We start from the raw sequence: 26,481 nt of genomic DNA, 5'->3' as shown, positions 1-26,481 counted from the left end.
TTTGAGTTAAAATTCAGAAAAAATCATTTTTGTTCGGTTATAACAAAAAATATGGCCCTAATCCTCTTCCATATGTCCTGCTGATGACGTTTCTGCATTTCAAAGTAAGAGTGTGCAGTCTGGTTAATACAATATACGGTTACTATTAACCTGAACGAACACATGAACATTTGTAGTGTTTCCTTACTCACCGAGCAACCACCACCAAAGGATGATATAACAAGCCACTAAACCGTGTGGTTAAAGGGACATCAATCTCTTTTTCAAGATGTCAAACTTTTATGCATCAGGCACTATTATGCTCTTGGCTTTGGCTCAGAAACCCAAAATAAGATCCATTTACTAGAAATTCTTAGGATAAAAGCCAAAAAATGATGTCCTCAAATGTCCTGTTTTATCGACAAAGATATCCAGTTTACTGTCATAGAGAGTTAAAATGTACAGAACAATTGCTGTGATATAAACCGTTACTGTGATGTAGAATAACGTAAACTGTGATGTTAGATTTATCACCCACCCCTTGCAATCACATTTAGTGTTATTTCTCCCTCTCCTCGCTCCTGTTCCTCTCCCCCCTTGTTCTCTCCTCACTCCATTAATCAACCTCACTTAGGAAAATATGTCCTGCCTCTCTGCCAGCTCCATGTTAGTACAATCCTGTCTGAAACAAGCCAGCAGCCATATCTGAGCCCCGAGGAGACGAGAAGCAGAGCAAGGGGATGCTTTCAACGCCACAAAGCTTCGTGCCCCGACAAAACCCCAGAAACAGACGGAGAAAATACAAGAAAAACATTGTTATAAATGTGTTTCCAGCCGACGGGACGGTTAATAAAAGCAGGAGAGAGGAATCAAACCCTCAGCATTAAAGCCTCCACGGCTCCAGCTGAGTGAGGAAGAGTTGGGGGGAATCGGGCCTCTGCAGGAAAGTGGAAGTGTCGTTTCACTGAGTTTATTTCTGCTGCTAACAGAGTGAGGGTGGAAATAGTTTGTGGTGCCAGGAAAACTAAACTCCATCACCTTCCTCCTCTCATGCCCCTTTCACACCAACGCGGTTCCCGTTCTAGCTCCGTGCTAGTGCTCTTCTGGTTCGGAACCGGTTTTTCTTTTCAGCCCCTGTTTTGTTCACACCGCCCAGAGCCCGACTTGGTGCTGCCGCGGCTGCGTCATGACGTCGCCGTTTACGTCGCTGATTTTCTCCCCAACGGTATCGATGATCGTGTTGCTTTCAATCATACAAAGCCAGATTAAATTAAATAACTACTTCTCAACCCTTATACTTTTCTACAAAGTGCCGTGGTTCATTGTTTATTGATGTGTTTCAGCTGCATTTACCAACCGCTGCAGTCACAACACGGTTTGGAATCACAACACTCTTATTAAAGCTTCTCTGGTATAAAATGGGTGATGTTAGCATAGCAACCGAAGCTAAAGTGGCTATCTTGACTACTTGTTGCTATCCTATTGTGGCATAAGCCGTTTTCTACAGGCCCATTTTACCGGCATATTTTTCATTATGATTCTACTTGTGATAGTCGGACATGACAACCTGTGCAGCCCATGTATTGATTCCATCCGATAGCTGCTATAATACAAAACAAAATGTCTGCCAGCTCTCCACAATGATCAATGACAGCGAACGGATGGTCAAAGTAAGGTGCAAATAAACAGAATCACACGAAGCCTGGTTAGTGTTGCCTGACTTTATAAAGTGTGTTATTGCGTGTGTGGTTGCGTTCTAGTCACTTTGCTCAGCACTACTGCTTGTTACAACTTTCATTTGCCATACTCGCCATAAACTGTTATTGCTCAGGTTGATCCCGCCCCCCTCCGACGTAAGCATGACGTATGCGGTTCCTGCTTCTAGGCCGAAAATGTTTTGGTGCTTTGGTGCTTATCAGGCTCTAGCTCTGAACCGGCCCTGGAACCGTGTTGGTGTGAAAGGGGCATCAGACTCCAGCGAGTTCACAGAGAGCCGGATCTGAAGGGTCAGACACAGGAAGAGACATCTCCAAGTTCATGTCCCCATGAAACCCCCCCAAAAAACAAACACAAAACAAATCCTGTGCTTCCACCCCAAAGAGGGGGAGTGGTGCAGAGGCATGCCTTGCTCAAGGTTATATCAATGATACAGAAGAAGACAGCTGTTCAAATGTATTTCTGTAAATAAGATTAAAACGACTGTTCTAGAGTTGAATAGCTGTTTCGTAGTCAACTCCGAACATGAACGTGTCCCCTCCCCCCTGGCCTAAAACTAAAAACTGTCACTCAAAGACACATATAAAGAAGATAGTCAAAAATGACGACAGAGGGAAAAACACTACAGAAAAATATACAAACAGGTCATTAAAAAGTAACAAAATGGCCCCAAATATACACTCAATTTCCATAAATGGACAGAAAACAGCCAAACCACCAAAATAAAGACTCATAATAATAACAACCATAAAGCAGCACAAAAAGACACACAAACATCGTCTCATAATCCTTATGTCATAACTATCTTCTGAAACATTTAAAAAGAGCTTACATTTGGTGAAAAAATCATCTATTTTCAATAACATTACTGCAAATAGTGAACTCACGCCTGAAAGAAGGTTTATTACAGAAGTGTTCTTCAACCCGTAACCAAATGAAACTGACAAAAACAAAGTTCCTTAACAGAGCTGAGCTTTAAATTAAGGAGAAGCAGGAACAGATGAAGCTCAGCGCAAGTTCAACCAGGACCGTCTTTAATGATTAATTTACTATGTCTATGTTACTACTCTCTCTCCTCTCAATAAGTGATCGGGAGCGTCACTCCTCAGCTTAACCAATCACTCTATTCTCACAAGCCTATCATAGCGCTCCGCTAAACCTTTAAATCTGCTCTCCCCTCTGACAGCTGTCATTTCAGGTGACTCAACGCAACCCTCCTCCACCCCTTTCCACCTCTTCTCCCTCTGAACAAGGGTCAAGCTAAGCCCCTCCCCTTCAGACAGACCCCAACTATCCATTCACCATCACCAGGGTCAAGCTAAGCCCCTCCCCTTCAGACCGACCCCAACCATCCATTCAAGCCATTCCCCTTCAGAGTCCTCTCCTGCTGATGTTCAGGTGTATATCAGTATGTAGTGTCTCTACTTTAAAGAGTCCTCTCCTGCTGATGTTCAGGTGTATATCAGTATGTAGTGTCTCTACTTTAAAGAGTCCTCTCCTGCTGATGTTCAGGTGTATATCAGTATGTATTGTCTCTACTTTAAAGAGTCCTCTCCTGCTGATGTTCAGGTGTATATCAGTATGTAGTGTCTCTACTTTAAAGAGTCCTCTCCTGCTGATGTTCAGTTGTATATCAGTATGTAGTCTCTACTTTAAAGAGTCCTCTCCTGCTGATGTTCAGGTGTATATCAGTATGTAGTGTCTCTACTTTAAAGAGTCCTCTCCTGCTGATGTTCAGGTGTATATCAGTATGTAGTGTCTCTACTTTAAAGAGTCCTCTCCTGCTGATGTTCAGGTGTATATCAGTATGTACTGTCTCTACTTTAAAGAGTCCTCTCCTGCTGATGTTCAGGTGTATATCAGTATGTAGTGTCTCTACTTTAAAGAGTCCTCTCCTGCTGATGTTCAGGTGTATATCAGTATGTAGTGTCTATACTTTAAAGAGTCCTCTCCTGCTGATGTTCAGGTGTATATCAGTATGTAGTGTCTCTACTTTAAAGAGTCCTCTCCTGCTGATGTTCAGGTGTATATCAGTATGTAGTGTCTCTACTTTAAAGAGTCCTCCCCTGCTGATGTTCAGGTGTATATCAGTATGTAGTGTCTCTAATTTAAAGAGTTCTCTCCTGCTGATGTTCAGGTGTATATCAGTATGTTGTGTCTCTACTTTAAAGAGTCCTCTCCTGCTGATGTTCAGGTGTATATCAGTATGTTGTGTCTCTACTTTAAAGAGTCCTCTCCTGCTGATGTTCAGGTGTATATCTGTATGTAGTGTCTCTACTTTAAAGAGTCCTCTCCTGCTGATGTCCAGGTGTATATCAGTATGTAGTGTCTCTACTTTAAAGAGTCTTCTCCTGCTGATGTTCAGGTGTATATCAGTGTGTAGTGTCTCTACTTTAAAGAGTCCTCTCCTGCTGATGTCCAGGTGTATATCAGTATGTAGTGTCTCTACTTTAAAGAGTCTTCTCCTGCTGATGTTCAGGTGTATATCAGTGTGTAGTGTCTCTACTTTAAAGAGTCCTCTCCTGCTGATGTTCAGGTGTATATCAGTATGTAGTGTCTCTACATGTCTCCATGCTTTAATGTTCAAAAAGCTCTTTATTGTTCTCATACTGCCTGTGCTGCAGCACCTATTTTCACCCTCTGTCTGAAACCAGAGCCCAGTCTGCTCTGATTGGTTAGCTGGCCAGCTCTGTTGTGATTGGTCAACCACTTAGAGATGTCCCGCCCCTCAGCATATCACATACAAAGTGTTGGAGTGCCAGCCAATAGGAGCGTGAGTGTAACATATTGACTTCGCTATGTTCCGGAACTTTGGGATTTTAGCCTTTGCAGACATGCACAAAAACCTATAAAACACCAAAAACAACTCTGAGACAACCACCAAAAGTCAGAACAGGGCTTAAAGGGTCCTCGCTCAGCCCCCTCTGGCTCCCTCCTCTAAAGCACACTGGATACTAAGTTTGCAAAGTTAGAAAACAGAAGACTTCCTCACATTAGGGGACCATAAAGAAGCCTTTTTCAGGCATTTTGGTGATGCCAATTAATTATTTCCAGATTAACTACTCATTTCAGATCTACAGTCCACGCTAAGTGTTCATGCTATAGACACACTGTCCCTTGATTGGTCCTCAGGATGTTTGGAGGTTGCACACCCACTCTGTTAATGTGTTTCTGCTGATTTGTTTCATGGTGCAAACAATAAAATTCAATGAAGCTGATGATGTTGCTTTTCCTGTCCTCTGCAGTTTTCTCTTGCATTTTCTTCCTGTTGACTTATTCTACCTCCACACACACACACACACACACACACACACACCCACACACACACACACACACACACACACACACACACACACACTCTCTCTCTCTCTCTCAGGTGCAGCAAACAGACAGTTAATGCAGACCGCCGACTCAGCACCGTCATCCCATTACACTTATCTCTCTGCTGGCTGCTGCTTCAGCGAACCAAGCGTGCACGAGGGGCACGCACGTCGAGACAAATGCACACACACACAAAAACACACACACTGTTTGAATAGAGAGACTGTACACAAAAGCACCAAGTGGATGAAGTCCTCAGATCTTTTACCTACATTGAAGTAAAATGTGAAGATTTTTTTGTATAAACATGTTATTTTATTTATTCATTTCAATGTTATTCTTACTTTAATTTCTTATGTTTTTAGAAATAATTGTATTTTATATTTTTATTGCACATTATTATATTTACTTCTTATTTTTGTAAACACATTATTTAAATATATTTTATTAGAAATGTTACTTCAAATGTTTAAAGTATATATTTTTTTATTTCATCACGTTCACTGTGCAGACACACTGTGATATTTATAGAGTGGTGGCTGTTATGCATATTCATGTGTGTGTGTGTGTGTGTGTGTGTGTGTGTGTGTGTGTGTGTGTGTGTGTGTGTGTGTGTGTGTGTGTGTGTGTGTGTGTGTGTGTGTGTGTGTGTGTGTGTGTGTGTGTGTGTGTGTGTGTGTGTGTGTGTGTGTGCGTCACAGTGACAGAGTGGCAGTAGATCTTCTTTTGCAGCCGAGCTTCGTCTCCACAAAGGGAGAGAGAGCGATCGTCGTTTGAGATGCCGCAGAGCAGCGAACACTGGTCGGTCACCATGACAACATGCCCAGAGACACACAAACAAACGGCCCGGCTGCAGCGAGGACCTAACAAACACACACCACATAAAATGTGAGAGTTTAAAGTCCACGACTCACAGGGGAGGGTAGGGAGGAAGTTAATTTCTAAGGATTCTGCAGAAATCTTTAAAAAAAACTGCTGATTCATCAAACCTCCATAATTTCTCATTTTCAGGTTTATATCAGTATTTAGTGTCTCCACTTTAAAGAGTCCTCTCCTGTTGATGTTCAGGTGTATATCAGTATGTAGTGTTTCTACTTTAAAGAGTCCTCTCCTGTTGATGTTCAGGTGTATATCAGTATGTAGTATCTCTACTTTAAAGAGTCCTCTCCTGCTGATGTTCAGGTGTATATCAGTATGTAGTGTCTCTACTTTAAAGAGTCCTCTCCTGCTGATGTTCAGGTGTATATCAGTATGTAGTGTCTCTACTTTAAAGAGTCCTCTCCTGTTGATGTTCAGGTGTATATCAGCATGTAGTGTCTCTACTTTAAAGAGTCCTCTCCTGCTGATGTTCAGGTGTATATCAGTATGTAGTGTCTCTACTTTAAAGAGTCCTCTCCTGTTGATGTTCAGGTGTATATCAGCATGTAGTGTCTCTACTTTAAAGAGTCCTCTCCTGCTGATGTTCAGGTGTATATCAGTATATAGTGTCTCTACTTTAAAGAGTCCTCTCCTGCTGATGTTCAGGTGTATATCAGTATGTAGTGTCTCTACTTTAAAGAGTCCTCTCCTGCTGATGTTCAGGTGTATATCAGTATGTAGTGTCTCTACTTTAAAGAGTCCTCTCCTGCTGATGTTCAGGTGTATATCAGTATGTAGTGTCTCTACTTTAAAGAGTCCTCTCCTGCTGGTGTTCAGGTGTTTATCAGTATGTAGTGTCTCTACTTTAAAGAGTCCTCTCCTGCTGATGTTCAGGTGTATATCAGTATGTAGTGTCTCTACTTTAAAGAGTCCTCTCCTGCTGATGTTCAGGTGTATATCAGTATGTAGTGTCTCTACTTTAAAGAGGTTTTATTTTTCTCATACTGCCTGTGCTGCAGCACCTCTTTTCACCCTCTGTCTGAAACCAGAGCCCAGTCTCCTCTGATTAGTAAGCTGGCCGACTCTGTTGTGATTGGTCAACACCTTAGAGATGTCCCGCCCCTTAGCCTATCATGTGCAATTTGTTGGAGCGCTAGCCAATAGGAGCGCAAGTGTTCCATAGTGATGTCACTGTGTTGCAGCAAACAACATTCATCTAAAAACATATGCAGTATTATTTGATTTCCTCACATCTATAAAAGGTAAAGTATTTCTAAGCTTCAGTGGTTACTTCTCCTGCATTTAACCTCCATATTAGGTGACAGACGTCCAGCTGAAGGTGATAGACAGAGAAGAAGACGCCTTTCCGTTTTGACGATCTCATAGAAAACAAGAATGCAAATACAGGATGCAAATCACCGTGCACATGCTATTCAAATATAGCCGGCATCACAGAGACAAGCGCAGTCATTTACAGCCTGCAGTTAACTAGACTTCTTTAAACTAACAGGGAAGTTCACAAAGCTGCTGGGACAACATAATATGAACACTTTAATTTAAATATTATCAGTACAGTAAAGATAATGTATTTATATTTTATGGACTAACTACGGCTGGGCGATTATTTCCAAGTACATGTTTGTCTTTAAACGATAAGAAAAATAAAATAGATGGAGTAAAAAATGTATTGTGCCACTTTTGGAAGTGCAATAAAGTGAATTAAATGTTATATCTAATTTATTTGATATGTTATTATTTGTTTTTATTTAAATGTTTATTTTATTTTAATATTATTTTTTTATCTAATTTCCTTTTGTATTTTTTTAGGTGAAAATATATTTAAAAGTCAGTTAAATGGATAAAATCATTCTTAAAGTAATAATAAGTGCAACATATTATTATTGAATCAGATTTCTTATTGATTTAAATGTATTAATATATTAATTATTATTATTTGTTTATTTTTTGCGTTAAAAATATAATACTTATTATTATTCATAATAATAATAATAATAATGTGTTTAATAAATCATAGTATTTCCAAAGTACATGATTAAATTCCTTTAATATGATCATAATATTCACCAAAATAATATATTAATTTATATAGTTTTTGTCATAATCAAGCAAACTATAATTACATTTTACAGAAAGCATTTTAGGTTGATAAGAAAGTTAATTAAACTGTGGACTCCCAGTATAAAAACATTTCAATAAAACTTTATTTAAAAACGGACAGAGGACACAGGATTTATTTTTTCCACTTCACATCAATAAAGTTATTTATTGCCAGATGGCATGATGGGAAGTGGAGTCAAAACACAGGAACCCTGAGTGAGCTGCAGCTCGGCATTATGGGAAATGTGCGGCACAGCGCTTTTCACTGCTGACTGTCAGCTGACTGGGGGGGGGGGTCAGTCAGTGTGTGTGTGTGTGTGTGTGTGTGTGTGTGTGTGTGTGTGTGTGTGTGTGTGTGTGTGTGTGTGTGTGTGTGTGTGTGTGTGTGTGTGTGTGTATGTATGTATGTGGGGAGGGGGTGAACTTAAACAAAGAGTGCTTTCAACACATCAGCTGTACTGTAGGTTAACGCCTCTGTACTACATTTCTTTACACAGAGCTACATCACATCCTTACAATGAGTTCCTTTTCTCCGTTAAGGTTAAAGTGATTACAGGACAGACAAAAGGGAATGTATAAAGTAAGATAAATGACAACATACTGAGTGGGACCAAAGGAAACTGAGGGGTTCAAAATGAAGTATTGTTGAGCTGCGGAGACATCCCGGCGTACAAATCCTATTCTACAGCCAGGGGCCATATTCTCCACATGTTTAGGTTCATATCAGTATTTAGTGTCTAGCTCTTTTCACCCTCTGTCTGAAACCAGAGCCCAGTCTGCTCTGATTGGTTAGCTGGCCAGCTCTGTATTGATTGGTCAACCGCTTAGAGATGTCCCGCCCCTTAGCCTATCAGGGAGTGCTATTGTTCCATAGTTATGCCACTATGTTACTTTAGTTTCAGATTTCTTTTATATACCTTAAAATGAATTTATTATTTATGAATTCTATAATCATATTTACTTTTTCTCTCTCCCCAATTACTTGATTATTTTGTTCTACATTTTATTCATCTTAATATTGCACGTTATCTGTTTATTGTCTCAAACTAAGTGAAGTCAGGCGCATGTAGCAGGAAGCAAAGACCTAAAGGTAGTGCAGGGAAAACAACCATTGGTCATTTTTGTTGCTGCTATTGCGGATTTTTATCTCTATGTAAACGGCACAAAGTCATCGGTGCGTGATGCATCTCGCCTGAGGAAGTCAAACTAACCGATCATGAGTGCCCGCCGCGGTCACACGATCAATACCAACAGCTGATTGAAAGTCAAACATTCAATACATGTCCTGGGAAACAAATGGGAAAGAGTGCAGCAGAAAATAAATAATCGACCCTCGGATTTCACCAGAAACACTCTCTTAACAAACCCTTAGTAACACAGATGGATCTATTTCGAATATTTGTTATAATTCCAAATCTCCAACATGTGCTTTAGTCGCTGCACTTATTACTCACTCTAAGCCAAACACTTCCACTGAAGGTGTCTCCCTGCAGTGTAAATAAACCCGGAGTAACTTCCTTCTGCATTGTGCTGAAGCTTTATTCATTGCTAAAGTGTGTATTACACACAGAGCAAATAACGGTGAGAAGGCTGCAGAGGCTTTAATACATGAAGACAATCAACACACAGTCACAGCTCTATTTCTACTCTATTTACTGAATAAGAGGATTTGTTTATCATGGTGAGAAATTGGATTTTGTGGCATTTAAGAATGAAATAAAAGATACGTTTATATGTAATATGTAAAGTAAGATTGTGCAATAAAAGATCAAATACAATGGAATAAAAATTTGTATATGAATATAAAGCAAAAAGGTACAATATAAAATAAATAAAACAACTTAAAAATATATTACCCTAACCCAGTATCGCCCTCATACTATATTTTATTAGAAAAAACCCTGTATATTAAAAGGTAGGGTAGGTAAGAATGGAGAAACCAGTTTGAGTGCGCTAGAATTTGAAAGTACGCAGCCGAAAAAAATCTACCCCTTCCTCCAGACTTCCTTCCAGAGCCCCTCCTCCAACACACACGAACGCGCACATGACCAATGAGGGCACGAGATAAGTTTGTGCACAGATGGAAGGCTGACAGGCAGGTAGGCCATCCAGTTACTTTAGCCGGGCCGGCTCAGATGATTGGTCGTGCTTTTTACAGCGCTACAGCTTCCACAGATGACATTTTTTTTAAATCTATTTATTGTCAAAGCATTTAATGTATTTATTGCTATCGGGATGTTAAGAGCATTCCATGGAATATAACAACAAGTGTTTCTGAAGTGAATTACCTACCCTACCTTTAAGATAAGAAGTTTAAGTCAAACACCCAATGATAGATCAAACTAAATACAAATATGTATACAACTATAGGAATGTAAAGTAGGAATTGGCAATAAGAGATACCATTTAATTAAAACATATATTTATATACACATACTAAATAAGTTAAGACGAGGGCAATAAAAGGTCAAATAAGAAATGTGTATTCAAACATGAGAAGTTAAAAGCAAAATAGTAAAAGAAAAGCAAGAAATAGAATACAAATATTCATAAACATGTATGTAATTAGATATTTACACTTCTACTGCTGTTCCTGCTTTATAGAGCGTGAGTGTAAAAAGCTGTATTTCATGTTGTTAAATAAAAACATTGTGAATAAAGTGTAGTAAATGTGTAAATGTACATCAGGTATGTGTGAGGAGGGAACTCCCTGCAGCAGCTGGAGGAATAAAGCGTCACCTGATCTCTGTGATGATAAATTATTGACTCCTGTGACAAAGGGAGGAACTCAGTCTGTTTGAGCACCTGAGACCTCCTCTGTCTGAACCTCCCTTTCCTCCCCCACCTCCCCCTCCTGCAGCTCCACCCAGCAGCTACTGAATGCAAAGGTGTGCCTGCTTCTACCTCCATGGTGTCTTTTTACTCAAAGCTGCTTTCACTTAGGCACCACAGCTGCTCCTGTGACCAGGCTTACAGCTAATACACTCACATGTTCATAGACTCTGCTGCGACCCCCCTCCCCACTACACCCGGCTTCAAAGAGCTCATGCACGGCAGAATGCATGTGGTTTGATTAATAGCATTAGTGAAGGAACTACATCCTTCCCATGTGGTGCCGGAGAATTCCTCGGAAACATGCAGACGGAGCCTGTGAAGCTGTGGACATGAGACGATGGCTATGAATCAGCATTTTATTGCAATACAGTGGTTCAGTGATGACGTACTTCTGTAGGACGCCGCGGAAGTTAGCCTTGCAAGGGATCCTTTTCTCATGTTTGTGGACGTGGTTAGCTTATCTTAGCATCAAGGGCAAACCATCCACCTATCTGCACATTTAAAGATTAAATGGAAGCCTATGATACTGGCCGAGAAACTTAAAAACAAACAAAAACAATGTGATAGTTACTAAGTTTTAGAGATGATGGTAAGTGGATGTGTTACCTTTATACAGAGCCAAGCTCACTGTTAAGGCAGGAAATTAATCTATAAAGCAACTACAGCACGGTCACATGACTTCATGTCACCACCGCTAAGCTAAAGGAGGCTAATGTTGGGCTATAAAGGAACTACAGCACGGTCACATGACTTCACGTCACCACCGCTAAGCTAAAGGAGGCTAATGTTGGGCTATAAAGTAACTACAGCACGGTCACATGACTTCACGTCACCACCGCTAAGCTAAAGGTGGCTAATGTTGGGCTATAAAGGAACTACAGCACGGTCACATGACTTCACGTCACCACCGCTAAGCTAAAGGAGGCTAATGTTGGGCTATAAAGGAACTACAGCACGGTCACATGACTTCACCACCGCTAAGCTAAAGGAGGCTAATGTTGGGCTATAAAGTAACTACAGCACGGTCACATGACTTCACGTCACCACCGCTAAGCTAAAGGTGGCTAATGTTGAGCTATAAAGGAACTACAGCACGGTCACATGACTTCACGTCACCACCGCTAAGCTAAAGGTGGCTAATGTTGGGCTATAAAGGAACTACAGCACGGTCACATGACTTCACGTCACCTCCGCTAAGCTAAAGGCGGCTATTGTTGGGCGTAATGACGTTTGGTCGTCTCATTTAGACACTTGTTAGCAACCGCAGTTTTTAAATTCACCATTGGGGTATTAACTGACAAATTTTACGCTGTAGAATTCAAATGTCTTCAGCTTGTGTTAACCACAGACCTTATTTCAGGATAACAACCAAATACTTGTTAAAAAAAGCAATAAAGAGGGGACAGGAAGTGCTTAAACGCTGAGTCGCGTCATGGTTTTAGGAATCATTCCTGAAGGTTCTTTTGGACTATAGTGCATTTTCCAAATTGCAGGAAGCACAATATTTGTTAAAGGCAAAATAGGATTGAAATATTGTGGAGCTAATGATGCCGACAAATCTATCCCTCCAGTACCGTGAATCATATTGCAAATTCAATACTAGTCGAAATAGTTGCAGTTAGTTATTTTTTTTCCAAATCCTGCAGCCCTACATTACATTAGACTACATGTCATTTGTTAGACACTTTTATCCAAAGCAACTTACACACATTCATTATTGTGGAAAATCCCCACAGGAGCAATTTGGGGTGAAGTGTCTTGCCCAGGGACACAACGACACGCAGTGGGACTCGAACTTGCTATCCCCTGATTGGAAGACCAGCACACTAACCACTGAGCCACAGCCTCCTCCTCCTACATGTGTCGGTCAGTGTGTAGTGAATCCAGACGTGTTGCAGCATTGAGTAGTTGTTTCTTTTTTGTGTGCCTCTGCACTCTTTGCTCCACAGGAAATGCACCTTGACCCTAAATCCCATGGTGGATGAGGAATCCCAAAATAAAAAAAAGAAACTCCCCGTCTGGAGTCTTAAATCTGCCACCGAGCTGCTAATAAAAAACTCTGAGTCTCCAGGCTGTTAGACTCAGAGTGAATGATTTGTCATTTTAAAAAGGAATAGTTAGTAAATTATAGCTTTTTTTAATATGCATATTCGATCTCTTTCTGAGTTAAACTCTATCTGTCTGTTCTGCAGCTGGTTAGCTTAGGGGAGGAAACAGCTAGCCTGGCTCAGTCCAAATGTAACAAAGTCCACCTAGCATCTCTTGAATCTCATAACTAACACTTTATATTTGTTTATTTAATCTGTAGGAAAACAAAGTTGTGTATTAAAATGCTAAACTAAGTTTCCCACCTCTACAGACATGAGGGTGGTGTTCTCGTCTAACTCTTAGCAATAAAGTGATCAGGTTAGCTTAGCTTAGCATACAGACTGGAAGGGGGAAAAGCTAGCCTGGCTTTGTGTAACGTTAACAAAAAGCCACCCACTATCCTCTCTAAAACTCAGTAACTATCACATTATATTTGTTTGCATAATCTGCATAAAACGAAGTTGTGTTTTCACACTTTGTGGCCGGGAGCAGGGACTTCCACTTGGTCTTTAAATTAAGGTGACCAGATTTTCAGAATTAAAACCGGGGACATTTTGAGTTTTGCGGTCAATATATCATTAACATATCTAATTTTCTTCACTGTTAAAGAAAAAAGGGGGACAATTCTGGTTCAATGTAATTCGAACATTTGAACGACGATAGCTCATATATGAGATTTCAAAAGTATTTTATTTTGAAATTCTACATCAGATTGTCCAGATTCTCTCTGAGTGATCAGATTGGGTGTCCTGCTATCACCCTGAAGTGAAATAAGTATTTGATTGACTTCGAATGACTCTTTCATTATGGACGGTTTCCATTAAATAATAATCAAAATATAGATGGACAATAGATCTAATTTGAGATTTTAAACAACATACATTTTAAATAGTCACCCAGTGGAAATGTCAGATATGTCTTCATAACTGTATAGGCCTACTTACATTTTACATTCACTCAGTTATAATGTGGTAGTTATACGTAGTTTGTTTTAAATTATTATTGATCACATTATATAGTACATATTCCTCCATTTAAGCTCCAGTATATATGAATATGTTTGGTGTGTTTTTTAGGTATATTTATTATTGACCGAGTAAACGCTTTTATTTTGAAGGCAGTTTTTACAGGCAGTTTTAATGCATAGGATAATCGCGCACCGCAATACAACGTGCGGGCTGCCGGCTTGACTGTGTTTTCCGAAGTGGGGTCTGGCTTGACAACAGCCTGTTTACCCAGTGTTTCCTGACATGAAACGTTTTCTTTCACCTTGCTATGTGTTTTTAACGTATATTTAAAAAAACGGGGAAATTTCCGGGGACAGTTTCAACTGGGGACAGGCCAATACAAACGGGGACTGTCCTCGGAAAACGGGGACGTCTGGTCACCCTACTTTAAATGTGCCGATTGGATGCTAAGCTAAGCTAACCGTCTCCTGGCTGCAGCTTCATATAGTCTACAGACATGTGGGTGGTTTTGTCATCTAACTCTTGGCAAGAAAGTGAACAAGCGTATTTCTAAATATGTCAAACATTTTCTTTCATGCATGGTTGAAAAGAACAGTGTGCCCTTTTCTAAGAAGTGATGTCAAACACGGCCTTATGTAGGCATGTAGGAGAGAGTTGATGACACAAAGCTCAAGGGTAAATGAAAGACTTTGAAAACAAACACCACGTCTTCCGCATAACTTAGAAACGCCATTGTTATTTCCAAACCCTTGGAAAAGTAGCTAAAATTCCTCATTTCAAACTGTTTTAATGACCTATAGCCGGGCGCTCGGAGCTGATTTCTCTTCACGTTTCTAATTCTGGAGCTCGAGCCTGAGAAAATAAGCTGTGAAAGAATTTGCATCGGAGGCCCTGGCATTTGGGAGCAGTTCAGATAAGAGGCTGTAATTGCTCACATTTGACTTTTCAAACAGTGAATGTTCCAAAAAAGCACACATGCTTTTGTGCAGCGTGATGAGGAGGAATGAGCTTCCTGAAACAAATAAAAGACAAATTGTTCAGAGAGGGGGAGAAGAAGGAAAACTGAAGTGTGAACATGTTTTCCAGACTGAGGAGGAGGAGGCGTTGTGCTAACAGTCAAACATTCAAATCTGAGATCTGCTTTGTTATTCATTGGCACTAAAACAGCTGGAGTGCAAAACAAGAATTTGAAGCAAGTATGCAAAGAGAGAAAGAATAAAAAGTTGTGTCAAATATCTTCAACTTGTTGCACTCGCTTATTACATTTCTAATAATAGAAAAAAACCTGTTAGCATTTTAGCATTAGGTAAATAAATCTCCTGTTGAAAGATAACAACCTTTTACTTTCTGATCCGTGTTACATCATCAGGATTGTTTAAAAGGTTATTTTACTTTCTAACAAGACTACAAATCTACAGCTATAGCAACTCTTTGAAGCTACGCTAATGCTAAACCTGGCAAAGTGGTGCTATGAGCTAAATGCTAACATGCTAATCCCAGCAGGTCCAAATGTGTAACTTACTCTACCATGTCATTTTAGCGTGTTAACAATGTATTAATGTTTTTATGAAATACATACTGGCTGCTACCTCAATATGTTTGCTTACTTTTCAATTCTGCTACTTGTTTTTTTAACATGGCTGTGTACTTATTAGATTTTTACTTTTATAAACGTGTGCCTTATTTAATGTTAGTCTACTAATCATTTTTGCCTTGTACTTATTTCATATGTCCTTGATACATTCAGTATATTTGCTGAACTGATATCAATGTTTGTACACAACTGTAAGACAATCCATCCAGTAGTTATTAAGATATGTGACCCACAGTCACTGCCATGAAAAGGGCCAAACCACTAACATGGTTAAAAGTCTAATTAGCTCGTTAGCGCAGTGGAAAAATCTGCCAGTTCCTCCCACATGTTGTAAAACTACTTCCTGTATGTGTGAAGTCCCAGTCACTTTTCTTTAGTTAACACCCAGCAGCCCTCGGCACATCCCCCTGCAAAACAATCCCGTCTCTGAGCATAATCAGCTTCTTCAGTGAAGGATTTTTTGATAAATAAATGTGGACCTCTAATCGTGAGACACACATAGTTTCCTGTGACGGGCCGAGGGGACGCTGCATGCTTCCTGTCAGACGCATGCCCCCCCCCCCCCATCAATCAGCACTAACGAGACCCTGACGGCGTGACCAATGGGATGATCGTTTCTCCAGGGAGCTGCTGCTGTCTGATTCATAGCCAGCAGAGTTATCCCTGAGAGCGAGAGAACATCAGCTCCACAGAGGATTCAAGACTTCTGTTAGGATGTCTTTCAATCGTCAATATTTCAAAGAGACAACAGCAAATAACTGAGAAGTGACGTCAACAGAAAGCTGCTAATTTCCCTGAAGGCATCTTATAATCAGACAATTGAAGCTTAACTTTTTCAATCTCACGTTCCTATAAAGGAGTATTTACCTTCACCATGTTGGTTATGTTTAATTATTACACTGCTTTGTTAAATACTCTAATCTGATTGGTCAATTTGGACATTTCAGAGGTTGTTATACTTGATAACACACCTCTGTTCCAGTTAAAGCCAACTGTTTTGCACCTGGTGCAGAGAATATCAAATCTCTCCTGATGTGGAATTGGGTAGAATAAGTTCAAGTCTCAGGGTTATTTAAGGAAAGAGAAAGTGTTTCTGCAGCGTTAAACCTGCTCTCAACGCTCCCACTGATGACCTGCAGATGTCTCCTCTCATAGAAACATGCAGGAAATGTAATGACTAATAACAGCAATAATTATGTGTGATGTAATCAGGGGCTGAATAATATCATTTACTATTTTCGATCAAAAATAGGGATGTATGATATTCGATTTTTCCTAATAATCCAATGTTAGATGACTGCACGCATTGCAAACCTCCTCTCAACTCTCCCACTGACGACCTACAGATGTCTTCTCTCATGAAAACATGCAGGAAATTAGATTTTAGACTGAAAATAGCTAATAACTGCATGTCAGGGGCTAAATGAAATACTTTGGAAGCTTACTTTCTTCAATGGTTGATAAAAGAATCAATTTCTTTCAAAGATAGGCGAGCACCATATTGGATTTTGCTAATTTTGAATATTTTTCTAATTAAAGCTGACCGCACCCACATTTGTTCCACCTGATGCAGAGAACATGAACTCGCTCCTGATGTGGGATTTTCCTAAATAGGTAACTGGCAAAATCATCTTGCATTCATTGTCAAAATCTCAGGTTCTTTCAGCATTTTGGGGAAGAGAAAGTTTTAAACCTGCTCTCAACTCTCCCACTGACGACCTGCAGATGTCTCCTCTCATGAACACATGCAGGAAATGTGATTTTAGTGACTGAAAATAGCCAATAACGACATGTGAGTTTGATCAGGGGCTCAGTGTGAGGCTGCAGGATGGAAAAAACATCACATGACGCAGCTTTATGTGCAGGAAAAGAAAGACGGAGCACATTTCTCCTCACTGTTTCCACATTCCCTGCTTTGTGCACGGAGGCCCGTGACGCTCTGCTGCTTTTGTTCAAAGAGGGCAGAGCAAGGTGCATCATGGGAGCCGAGGAATCTGATGACAGGAAGCATTTTGTGAAGCTGACATTACACATCCTATTATGCAACCTAGCAAACAGCTGCTGGGTTTTTACTGGTAGTTGAACGTCACCAAACTGAATGGGTCATTTTGAAAAGTGAAGCTATGGGAATTGTCATTACTTTGTTTATCACAACACATATTAATATTGATATAGTGTTACATTAGAATGTATTTACTCTGCATAGGGAAGCGAATCTACTTCTGACCCATGGGACCTTATTTCGGAAAAACTATGTATTGAAGTCAATGGAGAGAGAAAGATTAGATTTGAATTGTGCCACGAATTACACATATGATGTTTGTCAATTTAAAAAATAATGTCCATGTCAAAAAAGTCACAGTTTGTCGTAAAACTGTTGAAATATAAGACTATGAAAAATACGCAACTAGAAAGACTACAAATCCCAGAATCCCGGTCCCGCATGCTCTCTCTTACGGAACCGACTAACTCCCCTTGTGTGTGTGTACAGCTCTCAACATGCCCAGACTTGGAGTGATTTTCAACTCTTGTAATACTTTCCGTCTCACTCTGAAAGAAAGAAGTGAAATGTGCCAACGTGACGGCCGTCTTGGTGTGTGGAGCGAGATGGGAGATGTAGTTCATTGAGCGGTTTCACACAAAAAAAGTGTTGCTTCACAGTTTTACGACACATTTTTAGTTTTTTGACTTTCAACATTATCTTTTAAATTGACAAACATCATATGTGTAATTCGTGGCACAATTCAAACGGGATCGAAAGATAATCTTTCTCTCTCCATTGTATTCAATACATACTTTTCCGAAATAAGGTCCCATGGAGGAAAGGGAGGGACTTCGCCTCTTTATTGCGTCTTATCTCCTTTGTTTTACATTGTTCATTTATGTCTGAATTTTCCTTCTACTTATTTACATTTCTTATTTCTTCAGCATACCATCTCTGTCTCTTTTAGGCTGGCGACGTGGGAATTGTAGTCCTTTATACGGTCTTGACTACAGACGTCTCGATAAGGGGGCCCTTTTTATAAAACAAAATACTGGCTCTAACATCATATCTAGCATGGCTGTAGAAACCTGGGTTAAAAAATGTAAGTGAAATTATCGAGACAAATAAAAACAACTTATTATCATTGAAATATTTTTATTATGTATTTCTAATTGTTTATTCTAACTTTCATTTCTTATTTTGTATACATATATTTTTTATTTTAAATATTTATTGCATTCTTTAACTATAATTTCCTAGGTTTACATATATTAATTTTGATTATTTGTTCAAATTGAGCAACCGTTACAAAACCCATATTCCCCCAGGGATCACTAAATAGAATAAACGTATTCTGATCATTTAAAAACGTAATGGTAGATTTTTAGTAGTTCTGTCAATATTATTATTTCATCACAAATGTACCAGCCTTATTAATGAATAATTCCTCATTTGTCTCGACATAGTTTGTCAGAGAAAGAGGTTTGACTTGAACATACTAATTGGAGAAGAACTGAAGAAACCTTGGGTGTGACGTTCAGGAAGGATTTTTCTTATCTGACCCTGCGTGTCTGAGCGGGAATGTGTGTGTGTGTGTGTGTGTGTGTGTGTGTGTGTGTGTGTGTGTGTGTGTGTGTGTGTGTGTGTGTGTGTGTGTGTGTGTGTGTGTGTAGGGAGTGTCTGGAAGGATAGGGTGTGTGTGATGGGAAGTGGGAGGCGGGAGGAGAAGGTACTACAGTTCATAACCTTATAAGGACAACCACGGACAAATTACACCTGAACGCATCACTACAGCCCCGAAAACAACAGGAAAATAAGCGGGATACACTCAAGGTGTGTGTGTGTGTGTGTGTGTGTGTGTGTGTGTGTGTGTGTGTGTGTGTGTGTGTGTGTGTGTGTGTGTGTGTGTGTGTGTGTGTGTGTGTGTGTGTGTGTGTGTGTGTGTGTGTGTGTGTGTGTGTGGATCAAAACACAAGTCGAATGCGATTTGAATATAACTACGTGTGGAGCTTTGAAAGCACCTGAGACACCTGGGTCTGCACAGATTTCCAGATAAGAGCAGAGCAGGAGGTCAGGTTAAGACTTGCATTCAACTCAAAGTATTTGAAGCAGTCTCTGACACGCTGGGTCTGTGTGCGTCAGCATGGATTGCAAAAGAAAAATCCCCCACCAGTGCAATAAAATATACTACTTCAATACCTTTTTTGGCATTTTTTCAGTGGTTAAGTCTAGTTTGACAGAAAATAAAAGTGCATTTTGTCTCTGGGTCACTACAGGATTAAAGTCAAATTGCTGTTTTTGTCAATGGAGTCTGATGTATTTAAAGAAAGTGATTTAACTTCAGTTCCCCTTCAGAAAGAGCTGTCTGTAGAGACAGTAAATACTGATACACACCTGAACATCAGCAGGAGAGGACTCTTTAAAGTAGAGACACTACATACTGATATACACCTGAACATCAGCAGGAGAGGACTCTTTAAAGTAGAGACACTACATACTGATATACACCTGAACATCAGCAGGAGAGGACTCTTTAAAGTAGAGACACTACATACTGATATACACCTGAACATCAGCAGGAGAGGACTCTTTAAAGTAGAGACACTACATACTGATATACACCTGAACATCAGCAGGAGAGGACTCTTTAAAGTAGAGACACTACATACTGATATACACCTGAACATCAGCAGGAGAGGACTCTTTAAAGTAGAGACACTACATACTGATATACACCTGAACTTCAGCAGGAGAGGACTCTTTAAAGTAGAGACACTACATACTGATATACACCTGAACCTCAGAAGGAGAGGACTCTTTAAAGTAGAGACACTACATACTGATATACACCTGAACTTCAGCAGGAGAGGACTCTTTAAAGTAGAGACACTACATACTGATATACACCTGAATGTCAGCAGGAGAGGACTCTTTAAAGTAGAGACACTACATACTGATATACACCTGAACATCAGCAGGAGAGGACTCTTTAAAGTAGAGACAGTACATACTGATATACAACTGCACATCAGCAGGAGAGGACTCTTTAAAGTAGAGACAGTACATACTGATATACAACTGCACATCAGCAGGAGAGGACTCTTTAAAGTAGAGACAGTACATACTGATATACAACTGCACATGAGAAGAATGTGTCCTATTCAAGGTCATGTCACTCTCTTCTAAGATACCAGACTCCATTGACAAAAGCAGTCATTTGAGCTTGGACAATATAGGACTTGCTTGTCTCCTGTTTATTTTACCAGTTAGTTTATTGTGTTATAGAGGGACTTTATTGAATACAAACTAACATGTTAAATCACACAAGTCCCACACTAACACAAAGTAACCAACCAATCGAAGCAGCCGTATTCCGAGCAACTCCCATATTCTGAAAGGTTAAATTACTCTTTTTGTCAATGGACTCTGGTGGGCTTTTCTGGCAGCAAGGTTAAGCAATTTAAATATTTTGAATATAGGTTTTTAGGTGTCTAAAATAAATCAACAGCAGAACATAGCTTAGCTTCATGCTGATGTCTGTTTCTATGAATCTACAGGAGGAAATACACTGAAGTACCTCATCATTTAAGGCTTCAGAGAAGTAAAGCACATGTATCCCAAAGAGAGAAACTCCAAGATGCAAATTCAGTCAGAATTTTGAATATCTCTATATTAATAATAATGTTTTCCTTCATGGGAAAAGATTATCTGTTCATCAGCAGCCAAGCTGATTGCTGAAGTGTGTGTGTGTGTGTGTGTGTGTGTGTGTGTGTGTGTGTGTGTGTGTGTGTGTGTGTGTGTGTGTGTGTGTGTGTGTGTGTGTGTGTGTGTGTGTGTGTGTGTGTGTGTGTGTGTGTGTGTGTGTCCGCTCTCAGCCTGCAATTGTCAGACTTTAACACTCTTCATGTGGAGAGGATGAATAAAACATGTCCGCTCTCTCATCACCAGATCAATGAGGGGAGAAATATGCAGCTCATCAGAGGGGATATTTTCTCAAGAATTTGAATAAGTACAATTTTGTGGTACTTCTATTTTACTCTAGGATTTCCACTTTATGTAGTACTACATACTTCTACTCCAGAAGAAAACCTACTCTTTACTCCACTACAGTTATCTCACAGCTTTAGTTGCTATGCAGATTCTTCTCATTAACACAAAATATTTGTAACGTTATTTAAATAATCCTGTACTCAACCAGCTGCGGCATTAAACAGAAGAACACTTACATACATATACATATTTTTTACAAAGTCCTAAAACCTAATTCCCCCGGCATAAATAAACATTTCGGATCACGATTAAGGTACATTGTGATTGCCTGTGACAGAGTTCTTCTACACTCTGGTACGAGTACTTGTACTTAATGCACCGCTCTTTACTTTTAATAGAGTATTTGTCTTATTCTACTTTACTGTACTCGGTTTCTTACATATCTATATGTAGCGTAAATAGTCTTTATTTAAACTAGCCGTTTAAAACAGATAGACCATTTCCACCAAAGCAAATTCCTCGTATGAGTAAACATACTTGGTAATGAAACCAATTCTAATTCTGACTTTTTGTCCCCCTGATGTAGGTCTACAGGTGTCTCTGTGTCTCTGTATATCATGTAGTAGATGATTTCCACACCTGCACCCCCCTCCCCCCCACCCTCTCTGCAGACCGGTAGCAGCCGATGACATAATCCAGGAAACAGGGAGCTGAGAGCAGCAGAGAAACTTAAAAGGGGGAAAAGTTTTCCAGCAGCAGAGAGAGAGGGGCCGATTATTACCATTTTTGGGCACACACACGCTCCCATGCAAGCCCAACCCAACAAACCACAGCGCACTCAGATTCCTCACAGTGGAGGGAGGAAAGAGAGTAGAAGAAGTAACACCCCTTCTCCAAACAGGCCATTCATACTCTCCTGACGGCGCAGGAAAGAGAGCCGCAGCTGGAGGGGATTCAGGGCTCGTTAAAGACGACCAATGGGTGTCTTTAACGAGCCCTTTATCATGGAGTTAAACCAGGTTATGGAGCTCAGGTTCATCCAACATGTGAAGAAGGTTTTAAAACAGGAATCAAGTAACTACGACCAGAGGTGGAAGAAGTATTTACTTCTCTGCAACATTTAGCTTACTGTATTTTTTTTTTAAGGACGCGACATGTTGCATTGTTGAATGAACCTGGGAGGTTTTTCATTGACATATCTGTAGCTACTTGGACAAGAGAGCCTTTGGATCTTGAATCTTGAAGTATCCAGATACTTTACTTGAGTAAAAGTAACAATATAGTATTGTCAAAATACTTAATTACAAGTATTGAACCTAATGAGAAAATAAAAAGACTGGAAAATTAACAAACGTAAAATAGAAACATCTCAAAATAGAAATAAAAATAAATAAATAAATTCATGTTGACAGTGATAAAGTGGAGTAGAAGTATAAATGAGCAACAAATGGAAATATTCAAGTACAGTACTTGAGTAAATGTACTTAGGTAATTTACACCACTGGAATAAAGTAACTACTACACTTTGGCTAGTCACCAATATATGCACCAAACTTAAAATCCGCGCGTAAAATCCCCAAACAGCTTAATTAGGGGACGCAAAATGAGCCATAGGGGGGTTAGCCCTTCACACACGCACACATACACACACACTTAAGCGTGGTCTAATCCACGTCGCATCATCAGATGACAGGAGGGCAGTGAAGCGCGTGGCTGACATCTGTTGCTCTGGAAAGGTGGGCGTCATGTCCAGTTTTTAATCATTTTTCTGCCCCCCCTCCTCCTCCCCTACACGACCCCTACAGCAGGACTCTTCAAACTGAGTGTTTTTAGAGATGTGAAGGGATGAAAAGTTTTGAAGCACAACCAGAAACCAGCACAGGTGACCAGCAAAGCCTTAATTCGGTTTATAATTAAAGCTAACAGTGCGTAAATCACATCTAATGAACGTTGATGCTTATTATGATCATCAGAGGTGGGAAGTAACTACGTAAATTTACTCAAGTACTGTACTTTGTGAGGTACTTGTACTTGAGTATTCTTTATTAATTTGTTTGTACTTCTACTCCACTACAGTTCAGAGGCAAATGGTACTTTTACTCCACTACATGTATTAATATATCTACTGTACAGATGTGGATGAATGATGTGAAATATAATCAAGTGTTAAATCAGACTTTAGTTCCACCTGGAGTAAATTCACAAGCTACCCTGCAGTATACAAAGTCATTAAAACTAGCTGAACCTTTACCAGCTTTGAGAACACTTAAATGATCAATCATTATAAAACATATCATATATATTATTCTGAAATGGACCAATCTGCTCAATGACTACTTTTACTGTCGCTACTTTAACTATATTTTGATACTTTTGTACTTGTACTTGAGTAAAATGTTGATTTCAGGACTTTTATTGTAACAGAGTATTCCTTCACTCTGATACTTCTACTTTTACTCAAATACTAAATCTGAGTACTTCTACTTTTACTCAAGTACAAGATCTGTGTACTTCTCCCACCTCTGATGATCATCCTCCTCCAGATCTCCCCCCTCATTTCCGCACCTTTACTCCTGAAAAAGGCTCCGGAGTCTCACCTTTCTCTGCTGTTTCTCCCATGCAGGGTCCAGGAGCATATCCCGATCCCAGTCATCCTCCTGGTGCATGTAGGCAATCTCCCCATCGCCATCGTACTGGTCCTGATCCTGATCCATGTTATACATTTAAACTGGTTTTTGTATCTCGATGCTGGGTTTTTTCTTCCTGCAGCTCGGCTCCGCCACGCATTCAGAGTCGGTTTATGGATGAAATTAACGGTCCTCCCTCGGCTTCTTCTTCCTCTCTTTCTGTCTGTCTCACCCTCCCTCTTTCTCTCTTTCTCCCCACGAACTCTGCCTATTTTCTCTCTCTTCTCTGCGGTAGTTTTTCAGCAGCTCTCCGCGGAAGGCGAGGAGCGACAGACGCAAAAACTTCTGCTTCAGACAAAATTGAATCGATAGCCGACCGAGCGCTGTGATTGGACGCCTCGGGGAGCACATGACCCGCCTCCTGGGAGCTGATTGGCTGTTTTGGTTGTCATTCCTGAGGCTTTATATCCAAGGTTGACTGCATGTTGTTGGTCTGAGGTATGGCTGTCGAGTAGTGTAATTAGGATAAAACACATGTAACGCGTTACTTCCGGAAATTTTCCAGGATCTTTTTAATATTTTAGTTTAAAGAGGGCTGACAAAGCTGTTTAATTAATATTAGGTGTTTCTTATAATTAATTTTATGTTTTATTTTTTGATAATTTTGCTACTGACTTCACGTTTTGTTCAGCAGGATAATCTCCACATATTAACACCACTTTATGATTTTTAAAGCCAAAAGCTAACGTTAAGCTATAAGGAACTACAGCACGGTCACATGACTTCATCTTGCCACTGCTAAGCTAAAGGCGGCCATTGTTGGACTATAAAGGAACTACAGCACATTCACATGACTTCATGTCACCACCGCTAAGCTAAAGGCGGCTAATGTTGGGCGTGATCAAGCCCGCCTTAACCTGCCATCAGGCCCTGGGGCTGATAGTTTTTGTAGGCCCCCTATTTAAACAACAAATCAAAGTCATTTATAGCCTCGGCAGGCTCTGTGATCGCACTTCTCCACTCTGCTCTACACGCGCCTAGTCCTCTCCTCCATATGAGTGACGTATCGGGCCTCCCTCATGTATTTGTCCGGTTGCCGTTGGCTCCCCTCCACGTAGCAAGTCCTCGTCGTCCTCTCCATCTCCTCCAACAGATAATGTCCCTCCTGTCTGTTTTTCCTCTCCCGCTACTCCATCGCTATCAGAACCAGACGGCCTACTTGTCTCCGAGGCCCCGCGGCCGGCACCGCTACCGCTCGGTACAGAACTCATCTGTCCTTCCTCCTCATCCTGGCCTACAGGTTTAAAATAACCTGTAAGCGTCGGCATTTTTTGTAATAGCTGCTTGTCTCGAAACTCCTTTTCCCTCAACAATTTCCTTTTCCGAGCGCCACTCAAACTTTTTCTTCACTCAATCACTCGCAATTTGAATAAGTCACATGTGAAACATATTCTCATTCTGACGTGTGTGTGTGTTTGTGTATATTTGCGTTTGTGTGTATTGTGTTTGTTTCCCGGGGAAAACCCTCACGAGAAACATCGGCTGTTGTTATGCCTGCTGTGACGTCAAGTTACTCCGTTCTCCGCTTGTAATTATGCCGTTACAAGCTTCAAAGTTGTATTTATCATCTGAATTTGCCGAAACAAGTTTAATATTCTGAAAGCCAAGACTTTGTTTTTTTAAAATCAGATGAAAACAAACTGTAACGGACCTTGCTGTGTTATCTTTCATTACTCTACGTCTTACAATAATAATTTCAGTGGAGGGAGGGGGGCGGCGCTGTGGAACAGCAGAGTGGCGAGGGAGAGCTGTCGTCTTCCCTTTACAAGATTCAAAAATGTATTTATCGTGTGATTTCGGAAATGAAAGTTTCCTATTCTGAAAGCCAAGAATTTGTTTATTTAAAAAAACAAAAAAACACCCGAAATAAAAAAAAAAAATTTTTTTTTTTTTTTTTAATTGGCTCATGATAGGCCCCCGATCTCCGTAGGCCCCTGGGCTTCAGCCCAGGTCAGCCCGTACATTAAGGCGGCCCTGGGCGTGATGATGTTTGCTTGACTAATTTAGACACTTGTTAGCAAACGCTGTTTTTAAATTCACCAGTGGGGTATTTACTGATTAAAAATCTTCAGCTTGTGTTAACCACAGACCTTATTTCAGGCCAACAACCAAAAACACATTCAGAAAACCATTGACCTCCAGACCGGGGAACAGAAAGTGATGAAATGTTGACTCTATAGAGGGATATTCACTCTGGTTTAAGTAATACTTCACGAACAAAATGATCATTTGTATATAAACTGATGCCCTGAATTATTGAAGCAAACAGGAATATTCTCACATGCCTCAACCGTGAATGAAGAATCCTAAAAATGAAAAATTCTTCATAAATTAGAGGAAATA

The 26,481-nt window shown here is 40.1% G+C and overlaps 1 protein-coding gene across 5 annotated transcripts in view; it reads right to left on the bottom strand.

The window, feature by feature from the left end:
* actn1 (actinin, alpha 1) overlaps positions 1–24,445 on the bottom strand; it is a 69,962-nt gene extending 45,517 nt beyond the window's left edge. For 3 of the 5 annotated variants that reach the window (XM_079694185.1, XM_079694184.1, XM_079694182.1), the window contains exon 1: positions 24,049–24,445. In XM_079694185.1, coding sequence (XP_079550311.1) covers positions 24,049–24,174 — 126 coding nt within the window. In that variant the 5' untranslated portion in view covers positions 24,175–24,445. The remainder of the gene's footprint in view (positions 1–24,048) is intronic. The other 2 variants (XM_079694181.1, XM_079694183.1) reach the window with 1 other exon arrangement.
* Positions 24,446–26,481: the final 2,036 nt, after the last annotated feature.

The sequence above is a fragment of the Notothenia rossii genome (genome assembly GCF_949606895.1).
Source record: "Notothenia rossii genome assembly, chromosome: 7".
NCBI lineage: Eukaryota > Metazoa > Chordata > Actinopteri > Perciformes > Nototheniidae > Notothenia > Notothenia rossii.
The sequence above is the reverse complement of the archived record's forward strand: the minus strand, read 5'-3'. Positions and strand labels throughout refer to the sequence as shown.